Genomic DNA, 17,899 nt, shown 5'->3' with positions numbered 1-17,899 from the left:
CTTCACATTTAAATCTCTGGGATGCTTGCCCAGAATATGAGATATATTCAGAACTACTATACTTTTGTATGTGCAAATGAAGAAACAAATAGCTTTCAGCTATGTCTCCCAACACATGCCTTGTGAAACCCTCAGGACCTTTATTCCATCCTCCTTAATTTCTGCAGCTTTTCAAAAAGTCATTTAAGATCTCTTTCTTTGTAGATTGTCTGCAGGATCTGCAGATGGAGAAACACAAATTCCATTCAGGGTGAGAAACCAGCATGATTACAATTTGTTGTCACTCAGGCATGTAACAAAAAGATTGCCCGTGGCATTCTTTTGTCTCTTTTTTTTCCCTTGAAAGCCGTGCATATTGTTTAACTGTTCTGCTTTTGAACTACTAAGAGAAGTTATTAATTTTGCCATCCCTATCACGAAGCTTGTTATATTCTTTCACCAGCCCCTTCTCTTGATCTTAAATCATTGGAACTCTCCCTCCAGCTTCCTTGACGTAAGGATCTTGATCCTCTCCATACATGTAAAACATCATTCCTTGCTTGTTGATCTGCTTAAATCATTCTCCAGTTTCCAGATCTTATCAACCCTTTCACTGACTTTTACTGTTTCCCCACATTGAGCTGAAGTTTCTTCTTCTCACCTCCCAAGCCTACAAAACTCTGGACTTCCTCATTTGTTTGCTTTTCCCTTATTTCATACACTCCCCCCAGTTAATTCTGCTGTTTGGTCAAATTCTTCCTCATTCGCTTTTCATGGAAGATGCTCAGTACCTTGTATGTGTATGGTGTATGCAGAGACATGCCTCTGTAAGTTGTCTGCCTTACTAACTTGCAAAAGCTACAAGGACAGAGAGTTGCAGAAACGCAACTGAGAACAGAGCTTTTCCCATTGTGTTTGCTCATGTGATATAGGGTATAAAGACTGTAAAAAAATAAGCACACCTAAAACACACTTTGATGTAGTATGGAATGTGTTTGATGAAAACAATAAAAAAGCTTTTCCACTCTATATAGCACTTCATAAATATGTATTTATTTCCTCATCTTTCATCACTTTTACAGTTTTAGCCAGTGTCTCAGTGTTAGTATTTGTCAGAAGCATACAACTGAACTTTGCATACTTTTATTCTATAGTTCTGAAATTAAAAACAAATTCATGGGCCTTTCTATATGGAACCGAGCCAAAAAATAAGGTAACTAATTCCTTGTAATGAATTACAGACTTACATAAGATTTCAGACTTACATTTCTATCCTATCCCATGTATTGTATTTACATATTTGACTAATTTATTTACATTTTTCAAATACTGTAGTCATAAATCTGTTTATATTGTATATTGTTATTTTAATTTTTATTAGAGAAATTCTTCAACACACATTTAGGACACTATAACTTTCAGTATTTCACATCAGTTCTATGAAATTACTGGCTGGATTCACTAGTGATGTGTCAAGATGCCTCCTTCGTAAGAAAATACATTTTACAAAGGAATTTCATAATACTCAGAATCTTGAATTTTGACAAAATAAGTGCATGGGATGTAATAATGATAAAGTTATATCTTTTTCTCTGTAATATTTTGTTTGGAATAACTTTTTACCTGAGATGTAGAATTGTTAAAGTATAAGTTTTTTTTAATAAAATGAAATGATTTTATGTAAATTTTAAAGTATTGAAAATTTCAAATTTTACATAAATGTTGGCCTTCTATTTACTGAAAACGATTTCTATTTGTATAGATATATAAATATCATTTATATACCTATATCATTTTCTAGAGAATTCTATACATATATATTAATAAACATTGTTATTATATTAGGAAACATCCCACTATCCTTAAAAAGCAATGTGCTCAAGTACAATATTCAACTTCTGACACAGACACAGTAGTAAGCGTGACATCTTTTGGTAACATGGTAATACTTTCTTCCAAGGGAAGTAAGAGGTACCTGTTGAATTTGGAAGACATGGCAGTCAACTTAAGTGGACCCGGTGAAGGAAACTTTATGTATCCAGTCTCATAAATGTTACGCAGAAGCATCTGACACAGCATATGACTCTGGGTCAACTTTTTATGTTACACGTAACTACCTAAATAACATCTTAATAAAAAAAATTACAGAAAACCCTTAGAACATTGTACATTTAATGCTATGTGTCTTCTCTCTAGTCACAATAATATGCATTTCTATTAACAAATGATTGAAGATACTAAGTTTAACTAAAGCAAATGGTCATAAATTTCAGATTTCTTTTATTCTGTTATTGGTAGATACTCCGTTAGGCACAACATGACATTCTTTGTAAACATAAAGATAAATCTTGATACATTAGACCATAAATGGAAGTTACAGAAAAGAGTATACTGACATTTAAGAAACACAGAGCCACTACACACTGTAGGCACAAACGCAGTAATCTAGGAGGCCTGAACTTCTATACACTGGAACTAAGGACTCCAGCTGACTTCAGCAGAACAGAAACGTATCCTAGTCACCGAACCCTCCTGCTTCTGAATTAAGTTGGTATTTTCCAGCCTACTAATGATTTTATATCATTCTAAAATACAGCTCTCATATAATCACGTTGGTAAAAATGTATTCTATTTACCCTGAAACACCTAAGTAACTTATTAAAAATTTGGTGTCAAGAACTTAGGCCCCTAAAACAAGTAATGTAACTAACATATCTAGAAAGCTTTTTTAAAAAAATACGTAGATACATATTTTTTAAGGACTTGAAAATAATCTTCCAATAACATATCATAAGAGAAAATCTCTTGACGATCTTTTATTTCCCAAACTTAAAAGTGCACTACACTTTTGGTGCAACATTGTGCAACTCTAGAATTGAACTGAAGAATAACAGTTCTGAGCTCCCAGTATATTGCCTATTGCAACTTTCACCCTTAATAACCTATATATAGGGTAGGCACAAATTAACATGAGTTTATTTACATCCAACAGAGCAACATCAGAATCCGTATCTGAAAAGATTTCTTGAAAATAAATAGTGCACTTAAATTATGTAAGTTTTAAGAAATTATTCAGAATCTCATGATTATTGAAGAAATATTAATTTCACTCTGTAAAGTCACAGAGGATTTTTATCCTAATGACACAAGTGATCTTAGTATATAGTTACTGTTATTGTTATTAGGAACTATCTTCTTGTTTCCTCTGAATAATATGAGAAAAAGCTATTAAACAAATAAGCTTAGGACAGATGTATTCATTTTCCTTTTCTAAAATGCTAGAAATGGAGAATAAGGCAACAATTGAGATCAAAATGCATCTTGCTTTGTAAACCAAGCTTCTTAATATAAGTCTCTTAAAAGTGAACTTTCATACTGAAAAATTGTAAAGCCTTTAAGAAAAGGCTTTAATTATTTTAGCAAGACCTCATCTTTTATTTCATTCAATATTTTTAAAAAGACCCTCCAAAATATATACAGAGGGATTTATTTTAGCATTAGAGATGCATCTTAAGCTTTAAGTAACTCCTTTGTAAGGCAACAAAGCTTCTGAGGCATTCTACAAGACTTAGTAATGTTTAGAAAATGTTCTAATTTTGTCACCAGTTCCCATTGCAACCTTCTATTTTCTCATACTACAGAAGTATTCTAACTTCATTCCATAGAAAAAGAAAAGATGTCATGAGAATCAAAATGTCTTCTGAGACATAAGTAGATCTCAAAACACAGGCCTTGCTGTCTCAAATGGTCTTCATGACTGCAAAATTCCTTTTTTTCCCCACTCAAAATAAATAATTCTTATCACTGGCCAATACTGGCTGATAAAGTTATTACAGATGACACCAAAATAATCATATAATCATTTTGTAAAGCAATTTAAGTCTCAAGTACATATAATAATTGCTAGACAGAAATTACAGACTGTAATTCTCTCAATTACAGAAGGGGAAAAAACAAGAAATTATGTAGTAGACAAATGAACTCTGTTTTCACGTTGATCAAGAAAGTTCACTTTTAAGTTCATTCAATGTTTGATATCCTGCTGTGTCCATTTCTTTGGTATCCTGTTCTTATTTTGTAAATTTTAACAGAACTTTAATGGTCATCTTAATTCAAATGAGAGAAGAATGAACTGAAAGTGCAACCAGAATAACTGATGCCATAATACTGCAGAACATGTTGGTCTTAATTTCTGGTTCTATATATTCATTTCTTGTAATGATTGGGGGCATCCGCAAATGCAAACTTTAGTCTGTAGGCCTCTGCCAGGAGTACACTAATTTCTTCGTTTCCCCAGTGTATTGTGGGCAAATTCTGTAAAAAGATCAGCAATTCCTAGTTGGAGAGAAAAAAATGAAAAGGAAAATGTATTTTTTTCAAATATCAGTGTCACATCAAAGTAATACACCATAAGCAATCATTCATGTAGTACCTCCATATCCCAAAGACATCTGAGATCCCATTAGGTTAAGTGATTTTCCTATAACTTTTACAGAAGTACTTGCTATTAAAGTTCAGAAACCAGCTATTAATTGTACCTGAACTACAGTTATTTTCTAGTGCCCAGAAAAATTAAAAAAGTGAGTGAATCCACTTGTTTGGTACATATGAGAAGTGAAAGAAAGCTATACTGCCCCAAAGTGAAGCAGGTGCATTCTGTTTACCTGCATTTGCCCTTGTGTGATTATTCCCCTACAGGAGCCACCGATCATGGATGGATACTCCTTCTCTACGGTAGTCAGACACACAAGTCTGCCTACGTGACACATACAACCACATCACAGAACCACACATATCAGACTTTTTAAAGGAAAATAGTGTTACCACACTCATTTTATAACTGGCAATTGAGATACCCATAAGAACTGAGTCACATGGAACTATGCCAGAAACTGAATTCTGAGCTCTGTAAATCCAATCCATCGCTTTGACACAGGACCACTCTTCTTCTAGCTTTGCCACATGACTGACTTCCTATCCCAACCACGGTCTTCAAGTTTTCACATACCTATTGTTTTGTGCATAGCTCTCTTAAAATTCTGCATGTATCTTCCATGTTTAAGATCTTTAACCTACTTTCAGTTTGTAAAATCTGTAACTCAGATTACTTCAATATTCCTATGCTAGCTATGAACGTGAGATATACCAAACCTACATCTCTTCTTAAAGAAGTTGTAAAATACTCATTCTATTTTTAATTCTATATATGTTTCTATAACCTCTTTATTGGATGAGTGATAAGCAGAGAGCTACAGATAAATAAAGTTGCTAACTACACTGCATGTCAATATCAAAATCTAGTATTAGGTAACCCAGGTCAGACCACTGCATGAATGGAAGTGTTACAATTTTTTTCTCTAATTAGTCTTTTGACATGCAAACATGAAGATCTGACTTTCTGGTGCCGCTGCCTCCTAGGTATGCCACGTATATAGTACAGCAAATAATCATTAGTTATTAGCAGTTCAAATTAGTTCAGTTTATTTCAACATTAATTATGTAGCAATACAGATTAAATTTCATTACTAAAAGCAATTGCAGGTGATAATTTGAACTTTAAAAAGGTGCTAAAATGTGAACTCTTGCTTTCATAGGGCATGCATTTTATTGTAGCAATGTGGTATCAGCAGGCATACAAATGCCCTGATTACCAAAACTTGAGGACCTTATAGATCTGTGTTCAACTGTGACCCCCTGGACCAAGTCCCACTGATTCCACTTTAAAAGACCCTTCGAAAGGTTTGCTTGAAAAACGTTTACTTTCTATCCCATCACTAAATGATCAAAAGAACATTATAACTACCTTCTTTTGTTTTCATTTATCCAAAATATTTTTATCCTCCAGAGTAGGGAGTTATACAATTGGATACATGCTCAAAATCATGATCACTCACTCTGTCTGAGATTTTTCCAGTGACAAAAATTGCCCAATCACTTTAGATACTTTCATCTTCCCTGATATTCTCTGGAGGAGTCTCTGACATTGATGAAGAGATAAGCTGCTTTTCTACTTACACATGAAAATATATTAAATAAATTATGAATTCAGACAGTTGCAGTCAATTTCCATCTCAATTCCCAGTCTTGGTTTCCCTCTCTTCAGGTTTCTTGTCCCAAAATATTTTCCTACAGATCAATTTTTCCTCCTTCATGTATTAGGTTTAGGTAAAAATTTGTTTCCAAACTGCCTAAGCCCAGCGACAGAGGTAAGGAAGAGCCCACAGGGACAGGCCCTGAGTGCTCAGTTCTGATGCCTGGACAAAAATCCACAACCTGCAGCAGCACAGAGCTTCCAATCCTCATCTGTAGGGTAAAACATGTCAATTTTGAATGGAGTCTTGAAAGATTAACTACTAGAAATTCTCTCCTGAGTTCATGCAACTAAAAACTTAATAAAGCTTGTAATTGAACAAATTTGGGAAGTTTAATTTTTTTAAAATAAAAGCCCATAAACCCTCAAATGTCACCCAAAAACCACCATGAGCAAACATCAAGTTCATGCTTCAAAATTGCCAAGAAAAGATCACCCAGAGATTCCTTACGTCATGCTTTTAACTGTTTTAGCAAAAGCTTTCCTTAAAATTTAAGCTCTGGCAAAACAGCAAAAGGGAAGTTTTTGGATCAGTATCATCACAGCAAACTGAATATGGAATTTTATGATAGGATTTGTAAGACAATCTTAGAAATGTGCAACTGTTAAGCCTACTTGTACATTTTAGGTGCTCTATCTTTGTAGAAAAAATGCAGAAAGATATGTGAGCATATGCATATATACTACTGTATATTTCTGGATGAATACTCATATGTTTGCTAAGATTTGTTCTGAGTAGCAAGAATGAATAAGCAGGAATCTAATTAAAAACACAACTATTATCCTGCTATAAATCAGAATCCTGTGATATCACATATAACCACATGAATTCTTATTCTCATATTCCTTGTTTCATCCCTGGTCCCCCCATTTGCACTTGCTCTGATGGAAGACAGCTGTAGAAGCGCTTAATAAGGATTCTGTGATTTCTGGAAACAGTGAGCAATGGAGAGGAACATGGAATAGGGTTTTTTTGTGCGTGTGAGATGCAATTATTTTGGCTTCACCTATTTCATGGTATTACTATACTGAACCTTGTAAGATGAAGCAAGAAAGGACAGAAGTTAAGCAGTATTGTATATGTAATCATGAATAATAATTAGCAATACAGAAGCATCAAAATATCTCTACTACTTGAGAGAGCATATTTTTAATGAAGTGTTAACTGCCAAATTTCCCCCCCCTTTTTTTCATTTCTATCTGCTTATTTGACAGTTATGCTGATAACTGTACTTAATAAATCAGCAGTGTGGAATAGGAGGGCTGTGTAAAGGGACGATAAATGCCCACCTCTATCAAAATTATTATTATTTTTTTTTTATGAAGTAACTTGCTATCAGTTCTACAACATAGTAGCTAAATTCAGTTAGTACTAACACAGTTCTGTGAAATTAGCAGTTTTAATGTTTACAGTGCCTAGACTTTGCTTGGCCAGACTTCTGGTGCAAACTGGTACAGCTGATTTGTATCACTTGAGTAGTGTTTGGTTTTCTTTTGGGCTCCTGTTAAAATAAATGTAGACCTAACCAGTGGTCCAGCCCTTGGAGGACTGTGAGCTTTCTACCAGATCTCAGCACTCATACTTTGTAGAACATCACCTCATCAGATGTTGCAACAAACACCTACCAGTATAAAAGGTACTGTTAATCTGCTCAACAGCTACTGAATTAGAGCTGAACCATTTCAGAATGAGATTACAGTGCAAGAGTCTACTTCAGTCACATATTTGTCCATTATGCCAACTTGTTTCTATGGCAATTGTACATGTTTTTGAAGCTAGAAAATGTTGCTACAGACTCCTGAAACACAGAAAATTCTTGTAGATAAATGACTTCTGCTTATACATTCAGTTTTGAAGGCAAGGTGATCATACTGGTTATGCCTATCAGAAAATGATTACCATACTATAGTTTAATCTCTTAAAACCTTCTTCATAGCAGTCACTTTCACAAACATCTGACTGCTCAAAAAAAAAAAACTATTATAACCAGTCATCCATATTTATTCTGTTATATTTACCTTTTCAAAAGCACTGAAGGTGCATTATCTTACAAATCAACAGACCACATTTTCTAAAAAAAATTGAGTTTTACAGGTTTGTTTTGAAATGACCTATGGAGAACCAGACAAAATACATGATTTTCCTTCCAGGACACAAAGTGCAATAGAGGAAGAAATCAGGTGTTCCACACTTAAGGCTGGAAAACTCAAACTATTAGACTTTGCTTTTTGTGGCATATGAAGAACATCACCTCACGGAAGTTCACCTTTAATATTCACAACTATATGAAATTTAACAAGCAGCTCAAACAGAAAATTGGGCTTTTGCTAAGAATTAATTTAATATCTCTATGATTGCTTCCAAACTTACTCGTAATTTTCATCAGAATTTGGTATATAAATAAATGGCAGAGTAATTCATCAAGTGTCCAATTCATTTCTCATTGAAATGGGCATTTTGCCCACTGTTATCAAGGGAAAAGGACGATGCCTTAACTGCTCAACAAAGTAAGATTGGTACTGACTGCTGAATATGTGTTATAAATCCAAGTGAAGTAACAGGCCAGCACCAAGACACATTGCTTGAGTGATTTACTAAAGATGAAGCTTATCTTCCTGTGATCTATTACTTTACAGAGCTTCAAAACTGGTTCAGAGAAAAATTAATCTTACAGCTTGATAAAAATAAAAAGTAGAACTGGAAAAAACCTTCCTAAATAAAATTTTGTTATCTTTATCTGGTGAACATATTACTGCTGCATTTACTGTCTGAACATGCAGCAGTCTTAGAAACAAAACCAAAAAGCTCCCAAACCTGAGTCTTCATTGGAAGAAACGTAACAAACATGCTAATCAATATTTACAAGAGCACATGACAAGTCAATCTAAAACCGTTCAATTTAGCATTTTACATTTATGAAAGAGCACAGGTGACTACATGAACAGTGACTAAGGAGTATTAATTTATTTTTGATTATTATTGCCCTTTTTTTGCCAACAGATAAAGTAGGAGCCACTAAAATCCATGTGTAAATAAGGTATCCTTGCTAGCTGATTTAGTTCATTTTCCTGTCTACATACAGCATTAAAATATATGAAGCGATCTTTGGAGTATGATGAATCATGCACTTGAACTAAGAAAAAATTAATTGGTGATAAACTGTTTAATATATTTTAGAACAAGAAAAGTTTAAAAAGCAGTATTTTAAAAATGTTCCCACAAGATTAACATTTTCTGCATAATTTAAATGATACTGTGATGTCGCCTGGCTGGGGAATCTGTCAAATACTTCTTAGGTTCACTGAAATTATTCACCAAGGCTAAAAAAAGTATCTTGATGTTCTTTATACGTTTAATACAGTTAGCACAAATCATATCGTGTATTTTAGCGGCCTCATTGATTCCATTTTTCATAAGAAGAATCTGATAAGCATACAGAACAAATACCGCTTTTTTTTTTTAAATGAGAAGAATTGCACTGTTCTACTCTCACATCTGTTCCCATTGATCCTTACTTGTAGAGCCCATTATGTTGCAGAAATTCAGCACTTCTGAAAAATTAACTGTTAAAGGGGCAATATTTAAATACGGCTAGTAGGGGCCTAAAATACAAGAAACAACCCTGTCTTCTTAGGAGACTATGTCAGAAGAAATGATGGACCTATTACTTCATTTCACAGTTTAAAAATAAATTACTTAAAGTCCACATGTAAGTGTTTATTCATTTAAGTATCTTTCTATTACATAACAACATTATTTTACATAATATTTTACATAATATTATGAAAATATTATGTAAAATAATATTTAAATCTTCTTTAACAGCTACCAAAATTTAGTCATAATTTTGTGGTGATAGACTGTTTAAAAAAAAGTCAAAATTTACACCTGTGAAATGATACAGGACAACCAATATCAACATAAGGCTTTTCAACTGCATGACTTCCACATATTTTTTCTCCAGCAGTGTCTAGGAGATTATTCTTTAATGATCTTAACTTTCGTAAGACTGAGCTACGAGAATGACCATCTGTCATAACTTACACACAGGTGAACTGGCGACCTCGGGAGCCAAAAACATGAGCTAATGGACTGAGGTTCAGATGACTTGGGTCACCTGAAAGGCCCCAGATGGAGAACTGCAGCACGCACTCGTTGGTGGGTGACACCTGCAGCCTCTGTTGCGTTACATATGTAACGTTCACAAATAATAATGAACCACAAGAGTTAACTGAAAATACTAGTTGTAATGTAACTTAGCAAAGTCACAACAATAATTTTGACAATAATGCCACCTAGCCTTCACACAGAGCTTTTGAAATGTAAGGTGTTTTGGAAAGTTGCTCAGTATTCTTACTTCACTCCCATATAAAAATAAGGACAGCATGAAGTATCTTGCCCAAGGGCAGTCAGTAGATCATTAGCAGAGCTGCGGTTCCCAAAATCCCAGTCCAATGTTTGTTTATGCTTTGGCTGCATCTACAACAGATACAGAGTAGTCTAAATTACAGCCTTTGTATTTTGTGAATTGAGTATTCTAGTTTCACTGCACTCTTACTGTGCTAAATATCCATATTCATATCCTGTACTAAAGTCTATCTGTGTGAACTAGCCTGCCAGCACCAATTCAGTTCAATCTATATGCAGCACTGCTCTCTCATGATACAGTGTAAAAAGAGAAACAGACCCATTTCCAACCTTACTTCCTCCATGCCATTTAGGCAGTGACAGGCTTCTTCTGTACTGCAGAAGAATCATACATATTTGAAGTATATGCAAGCAATAGTTAATTCCTGACCTGTGGAATAACTTTGCTTTTATATATATATATGTATGTATGTATATATATGTATATAAAATTACTTACAAATTAATACTTGTTTCTTTTCACCTCTTTTTAAAATTTGTAAGAAAAACTTCCCAAGGGGTAAAAACATTAACATAGTAGGGAATGAAATGACAATCTGATTTCTTCTTTGCATCAGTCTTGACTGTCCAGATCTACTTTCAGACTTCACAAGTCTCCACGCCTAGGAGCAACATCTAGGGGAAAGAGGTATCACACATAGTAGAGAAGGATCAAGTTAGGTTCTGCTTAGGTAAGCTGGATATACACAGGTCTACAGGACTGGATGGGTCCTTTCCCAGAAAGACCCAGCAACATTATTGCACCAGGCTCCTGAGTTAAAGACAAATGCCACATGTTTGTATCATCCAGTTCAAAGGCAAGTGAGAAGCAGCCAGGGACTGGGCCCCACAACAAGGAGATGGACATCTAGGTCCAAACTTCTAAGGGTGGAGGAGGAGACATCTGTCATTCTGAGCCTAAGAACTGCAGCTCCCAATAGAAATGGTGGTGAACAACAATACAGAAAAAAGGTGTGCTGCATACAAGCTGTAAACTAGCTGATTTCTTCTACTTATCACTGTGCCTCATGTCTATCTTCCATCTCCATGCCCCTTCCCCTAGACCAGTTTTCTCTTTTCTTCTCTTTCCCCTCTCCCAACACAGGATTTTCCAAAAAGATGTAGGGTTGGCAACTATCCCATTAAGCCATACCTCAGCAAGAAACTAGGCATCTGAAATATCCTGGCAAAACCGGATGCAATGAACAGATTCTCCTTCTACTAAGCTTCTAGCAGGGGCAAAATGCCATCAAGTACTACAGCTATTAATATACATAAACCATTGTTGAACAGAGAAGCGCAGAGCACGTCAGTCTTCCCAGGTAAGGTTTGTTGCAGTGCTGTAGAACATCGCTGGACACTCTTCTATGGGAAGCAAACGGATGCTTTTCTGTATAGATCCCATTGAACTACAGAAATATCTATCTAAATGATTTCAATACACATTCCACTCAATAACCTGCTGACACATACTCCATTCATACCATTATTGTACTGACAGTTATTATTCTTGTTAATTAGTAAAAGGAAATGTCTACAATTGAAGAAATTGTTATTTAATCATTTAGTCCATTTCACAAAATAATAAAGGTATGTTCCGTACCAAGGGAAAGGAAGCATTGTTTATTTGGAGCAAAAGGTGATTTGGGGTTGGTGTAGCAGTGTTGTGCGGTCATGCTACAGCTTAACTATATACCAAACTGATTACTTAGTATGTTACTATGTATGGCAGAAAATAAAACAACTTGGGCATTTCAATATCCCCTTTAAGAGATTTCTCTTTTATGTTGATATATTCACAATTCTGAAATAATTCTCCATCACTTTTGACTATCAACAACTTACATACAACTTCACTTCTTACACTTCCACTATTTTATGTGCAATTGGCATGGTTCTATGTACATATTTTTGTAAAATATGCTAAAGTATGCTAAAGCACTTACTAGCGGCTATATAGTGCCATACATGAACTTTAAAAATGTCATTTTCCTTAGGTAAGTATTCAAGAACTATCCTAATCTCCATATAATCAAGAAAAGATAGTAGTAGACTTGCTAAAAATGCTGTGATACAGAAGTATGAAAAGTAAAAGGTCTACGTTTTGAGCAACATGGTAATAACACAAGATCTGAGAGTAACACTGCCTTCTAAGCAATGGCTGGTGTCAGATGTAAAATTATTGACATATTTCATCCAAGATCCAATATCTAAAAGAAAATACCACACTACCACACTACCAGATAATGTATCTCAAAAATAAGATATTTCCAAAGCCCTTATTCTTGAACTTCCTTGGTTTCCATCAAAATCAAAATGGTCAAGGTCTGTTCCTTGTAATCCCCATACAGTTCAATGCTTACCATATTTTAATCATACAGTTTGCATAAAATTTGGCAATAATACTGGTTATTTGGTAATATCTATAGATATTTATCTTCTCTCCCTATCCCTGACCCCACATGTCAATTCTCAAGCAGAACTACAGAATAAATAACAGATTGATATTTAATAACAAGGAAAAAAGTTATTCTAATGAGCAGAGCACATAAAGCACTCTGCTGTGATAATCAAAACAATTTGCTTTATATATTTGAAAATTCGGTTCAGACTTTTTGTCTGTGCATGTGTCTGTTCAATTGCAGTTTTCTGCAAAATGAAGAAACATTCAGAACAGAGTGTAAAGAACAGAACATAAAACCAGTGATAGAACAGTGTTTGTATTTCTAGCTAATACAGAAATGACAATAACTAAAGTTAGAATCAAACTAGAACACATTGAGGAAATTACGAGAGTTAGGTTTTTAATGTCTAAATTGAGAGCTGGTGTACTAATTTTATTTAAAAAGGTAGTCCTAAAATGTAGCATTTTTCTACAAGAATTATTAATCCTTCCTGCTGCTAGATGCAATGTAATTATGGTCTGAATACTTCTGGTCTACAAGAGCTCTATTTTGCACTAGTAGGCAGAACCTGCAATCTTACAGTATTTTATCATCATGACCTTCGCAATATTATAGTTTAGGACTGCAAATAACTAAATGAAAGGTAAGTTAACTTTATATGTAATCTTTGATTATTTAATAAAGAATTTGTAATAGCTCTATTTTGAATGAGAGCTGCATCTGTTACACATTACACACACACATAAGGTATATTACAGAACACCACAAAATTTATGCTGGCAATTTGATTAAACTGCTTCTTAATGAGAATTATTTGCACCTTCAAAAGTTGTGCTTGAACTTTTAGAACATACCATTTATTTTTAAAGAGCTAATAAGTGCAATACTCCTAAATTTAGAGAAAATATGGAGACAAGCTAAGGAAGAAACTAATTATTGCCAGAAACATTACCAATTTGTCTTATTAAATAATTGAAAATGGAAAGAAACAAATGCATATATGCATACATTCAAATTTTTGAAGTGCTGTTATGATTTTATGGGGAATTGTATAATGTGATGCCAGAGATAGCCTGGACTGGACTTAATGATTCAAAAACTTTTTTCCAACCATGTTTAACCATTATACAGACAACAGAAATACCTACTATAGGAATGATTTAATTCCCATTTCCCTCATAAAAGTCTTTTTCACTTGCTCGTACTTGAGATTGTGAAGAGCGAAAGGAAAAGGTGCCACAGATGGCCAGTATCAAGTGAGCATCCCTGAAGGACAGTCCCTCCCCTGGGCTGGACAGCCAAGGAGAAAGGCAGAAGTGCCAGAGCTATTGCCCGGCTGAGACCCTTTAGCTGCTGCAGTTGCCAGGGTGGTGACGTGCTGTGCAATGCTGACCTTTAATCATCTTCCCTGATAGTCATGATGAAGTAATATCCACTGCTCTGGGACTCTGCTAGGCTCAACCCAACTCCTCCTTCCGCCTGCTATCAAAGGAGTGACAAATGCATTGACTGGTAACAGGAAAATCCAAATCTCAGTGCGCGTTGCAGAGCACAGCTGACCTTGTTTAGCTGCCTTCGAGCTATGTTTTCTTTCTCTCTGCCCCTTGCTGTTGACATGTAACACACCAAATAAGTAGAGCTCTAACTCTGCCATGAGCTCTCTTTTCTTTCTTGAGTAGCATTTTTCTTTTTTCAATACACTCAGCAATATTCCCTGGGCTCTTGCCACTTCTTGTTTCTCCAGCTGTCCTATCCTACTACGCAGAGTTGCATATAATGAGCTGTATTTCTGGACCGCTGTGCATATTATTAATTAGCTATGTCTTGGAGTCGGGGCAAACATTTCTTTCCTATTGGGCACAGCTGGAGTTAAGAAAACTAAGATCTGGGAATCTAATATTAAAGAGAGGGTAGGAAAAGGTAATTTACTGAAGTTTAAGAAACACTTGCTGCAGATAAAGGTTAAGAGGCCTAACTGGAGCTGGATTCTCCTGCGGTAGAGCGGATCATTTGTGTTGCTTCCCGAGTTCGGAAAGCTACGTGACACGGGGTATGTGCAGCGCTGGTAGTGCTAGCTGAGATAATACAAAACCGTCTTGTTTGGTTTGTGGAAGCAGTATTACCTTCCTTGTTCACACAATTCCAAAAATTGTGGGTGAACTTAAACTTTGATAAGAAGATGGAGAAACACTGGTTTATCTATGTTATAGTAGAAGAATTTAAGCCTGAACTGGACACAGTTAAACGCCTAAGCTGGAGTGAACATGTTTTTCCTGTATCTAATGTTAGTCTTAAACGGTTGCAATTTGCTCCTGAAAATCTACCACATGGTCTTTCAGCTCAGCTGCATGCTCTAAGCAAAACAATCTTGCTATCAAAAATAATAAATACATGTTTATGCTTAAATATATGTCTATAGTATACATATCTAAATGGAGCCTTTCTACCAATCTTGAAATACTTCGAGGTTTCAACAACATGGTATATTTGAATGATTTAGGAGATTTATATTTTTGGCATGCTATAAATCAGTGACACTTAAGAACTCCCATTTTGAATGTGCAAGTTCACATACCGTGCCATCACTGGGGACCGTTCACATACCCCATCACTGTGGTGGGGGGAGGGAATCAATACTTGCTGAAATATTGAACATTTACCTTATTAAATTCAATGCCAAATTTGATTTGTTCTTGTACATTTCTTTATTGCTGATTACCTAAACTATGCATCCAGAATTTCTTCAAAAGACTCTTAAATTTTCTTTTCAAAGAACTGCCTATTAAACCATCATTCTTATCTATCTTAATTTAAACCTTTCTTTCGTACACCATGTCCTTTTAACCAATGGATCAAAGCATATAGAACACAGAACGGTATGAAACTAACCATAGACAAAAAGATTATTTAATGCTCTAACTAGATCTGTTGGATCTTAAAATGAATACTTAAAAAAAAAATTCTAAACAGGCTAAAAGTCAATTTCTCCTGTCACCAGCTTACACTCAGCCACTCAACTGCATAGTGATTCTCAAAAAAATGTATATTTTTTATTCTTCAAACACTAAATTTAGCCTTTAAGCATCATCAATCCTTCTATTCTTTCCCAATCTGAACTAGGAATTGTGCAGTTTAACCTGTTACTCATCTTTAAAATTACTGGTGATCCAAGATACACAGCCACAGACATCCCCAACTCACTGCTGAAATGCATTAGCTAATTCAATCTTCTACAGGCGATTTCCTTGACAGTACTGTTATTAGTTTGAAAATCTTCTCAAGTTCTCACAGAAATTCCTGCTAAAAATAGAGAAATAGCAATAGCTAGATAAGGCTTAGCTGCCACATTCTGAAATTGGTCAACAAGTAGGGCTGACAGCTCTCGAAAAGGTGAAAAATAGAAGGTGACGCTTTAACTGAACAATCTCCTGTTAATCTTCTGATAATATATGGAAATATACTATTCTTATAATTAACTTCATATTTTTAAGAGCTCTTCTTTTAAGAAGAAAGAACTTCACAGAAATGCAGCTGAACATGCTGAGAACAAAAGCTTATGAGAAGTTGATGGTCTGATCATTTCCCTTTCATGTTTTTCTTTTCATGACTGCTGACAAAGATTCCTGGATTCAGCATATTTAGAACACTAAAACAGCAATTAAAGTCCTGTTTCATCCTGTATGGAAGTCTTAGGCAAGTCATTAGCATCCTTAATTGTTAATCATAAAATATGTGGTTTTAAAAACCTGTTAGAGAAGTTGTCCTTACATTAGCAGAAGAGAAGATTTACATCTTCTTTTGTAAGGGTTTGCAGTTAACTTGATTCATGTGAAAATATATACATTCGTATGCTGTAAAAGTACGCTAAAGGATCGCATCTTATCTGATATAGTAGGTAGCCTGATGTTCCTCTTCTCAAATGAAAACAAAAACAAAAACATAAGTAATCTGCACTTTAGATCTTAAAAGAGTTGCTCTCTGCAAGGTTATAGACAAGGTTAAGGACATGGACTTAAAGACAAAGCAAGCATTGCCACAGAAATTAAAGATGTTCAATTCCATAAACAAACATTTTTATAATAGCTTTTCATTCTGAATTGCCTCAAAATGCTTCAAAATTATACGCATGCAAAATAGAAGTTCAGCCACAGATACAGAATACTCAGTACTGAAGGAAGAAGAGGAAGTCATCTTATTCAAACACTGAGGTATATCCATACCTCAGTCAGTCAATCAAACAAAAACTGCACTGGGTTTTTCCTTAATTTTTAACTACAATTTAAAAAAATCTCATATGAAACTTAAATATCCCTGGAAATGTCCAGGAAGATTTCACTGATTTCAAGTACACCGCAACTGGCTCCAGCACAAAGCAAAATGGTCCTGAACCACTCTGATTAGACTTTTTCGTTTTATGAAATATTGCTGGTATTTGGAGATGTGTATTTCTTATATACCAAAATATAAATTATAGCAAATGTTAAAAAGAGAAAGCCTTAGTTTATCACTTGTCAGTAGGCCCATGCAAAAAGCAGCAAATCAAGGAAAACAGATGTAAACATCCAGAGTAGATCAGAAGTCTACCTACTAAAAACAAAACAAAATAAAAAGAACCCAAAACTCAACCCCCCAAAGCCCCAAATCCACCCAAGCTTCCAACCTGCTGTACATATCAAGACTGCAACAATCACAGCAGATCTTTCTATTTCTGAAATGAATTGCCATGAGTAAGCTCCTATATTCTATTGATTTTCCTATAGTCTAACAAGAAAAACATATTTGTATAGCAGATTCAAATTTGAAAATTTACAATTCTGTCTCTCCACAAAGTCCATATGCTAACCACTCTTCTTAGTTTGGTTTTCCTGACCATAATTTGCCAATACATCTTAAATAGGACAGTTTGCACAGCTCCTTGCTTACATACATTGCCCTCTCTGTAATGATTTTTAAATCTAAATATCACAGTCAGAAGAGTTAAAAGGACAGCAAACAGAAAAAAGAAAATGACAAGAT

At 34.8% G+C, this 17,899-nt stretch overlaps 1 protein-coding gene across 2 annotated transcripts in view; it reads right to left on the bottom strand.

Annotated features, from left to right (window-relative positions):
* Positions 1 to 1,010: 1,010 nt before the first annotated feature.
* The window catches only part of TBC1D22A (TBC1 domain family member 22A), a 193,342-nt gene continuing 176,453 nt past the window's right edge, over positions 1,011 to 17,899 (bottom strand). For both annotated transcript variants that reach the window (XM_026095360.2, XM_026095358.2), the window contains one exon: positions 1,011 to 4,314. In XM_026095360.2, the coding sequence (XP_025951145.2) occupies positions 4,186 to 4,314 (129 nt within the window). In that variant the 3' untranslated portion in view covers positions 1,011 to 4,185. The remainder of the gene's footprint in view (positions 4,315 to 17,899) is intronic.

The sequence above is a fragment of the Dromaius novaehollandiae genome, chromosome 1 (assembly GCF_036370855.1).
Source record: "Dromaius novaehollandiae isolate bDroNov1 chromosome 1, bDroNov1.hap1, whole genome shotgun sequence".
Classification (NCBI taxonomy): Eukaryota; Metazoa; Chordata; class Aves; order Casuariiformes; family Dromaiidae; genus Dromaius; species Dromaius novaehollandiae.
The sequence above is the reverse complement of the archived record's forward strand: the minus strand, read 5'-3'. Positions and strand labels throughout refer to the sequence as shown.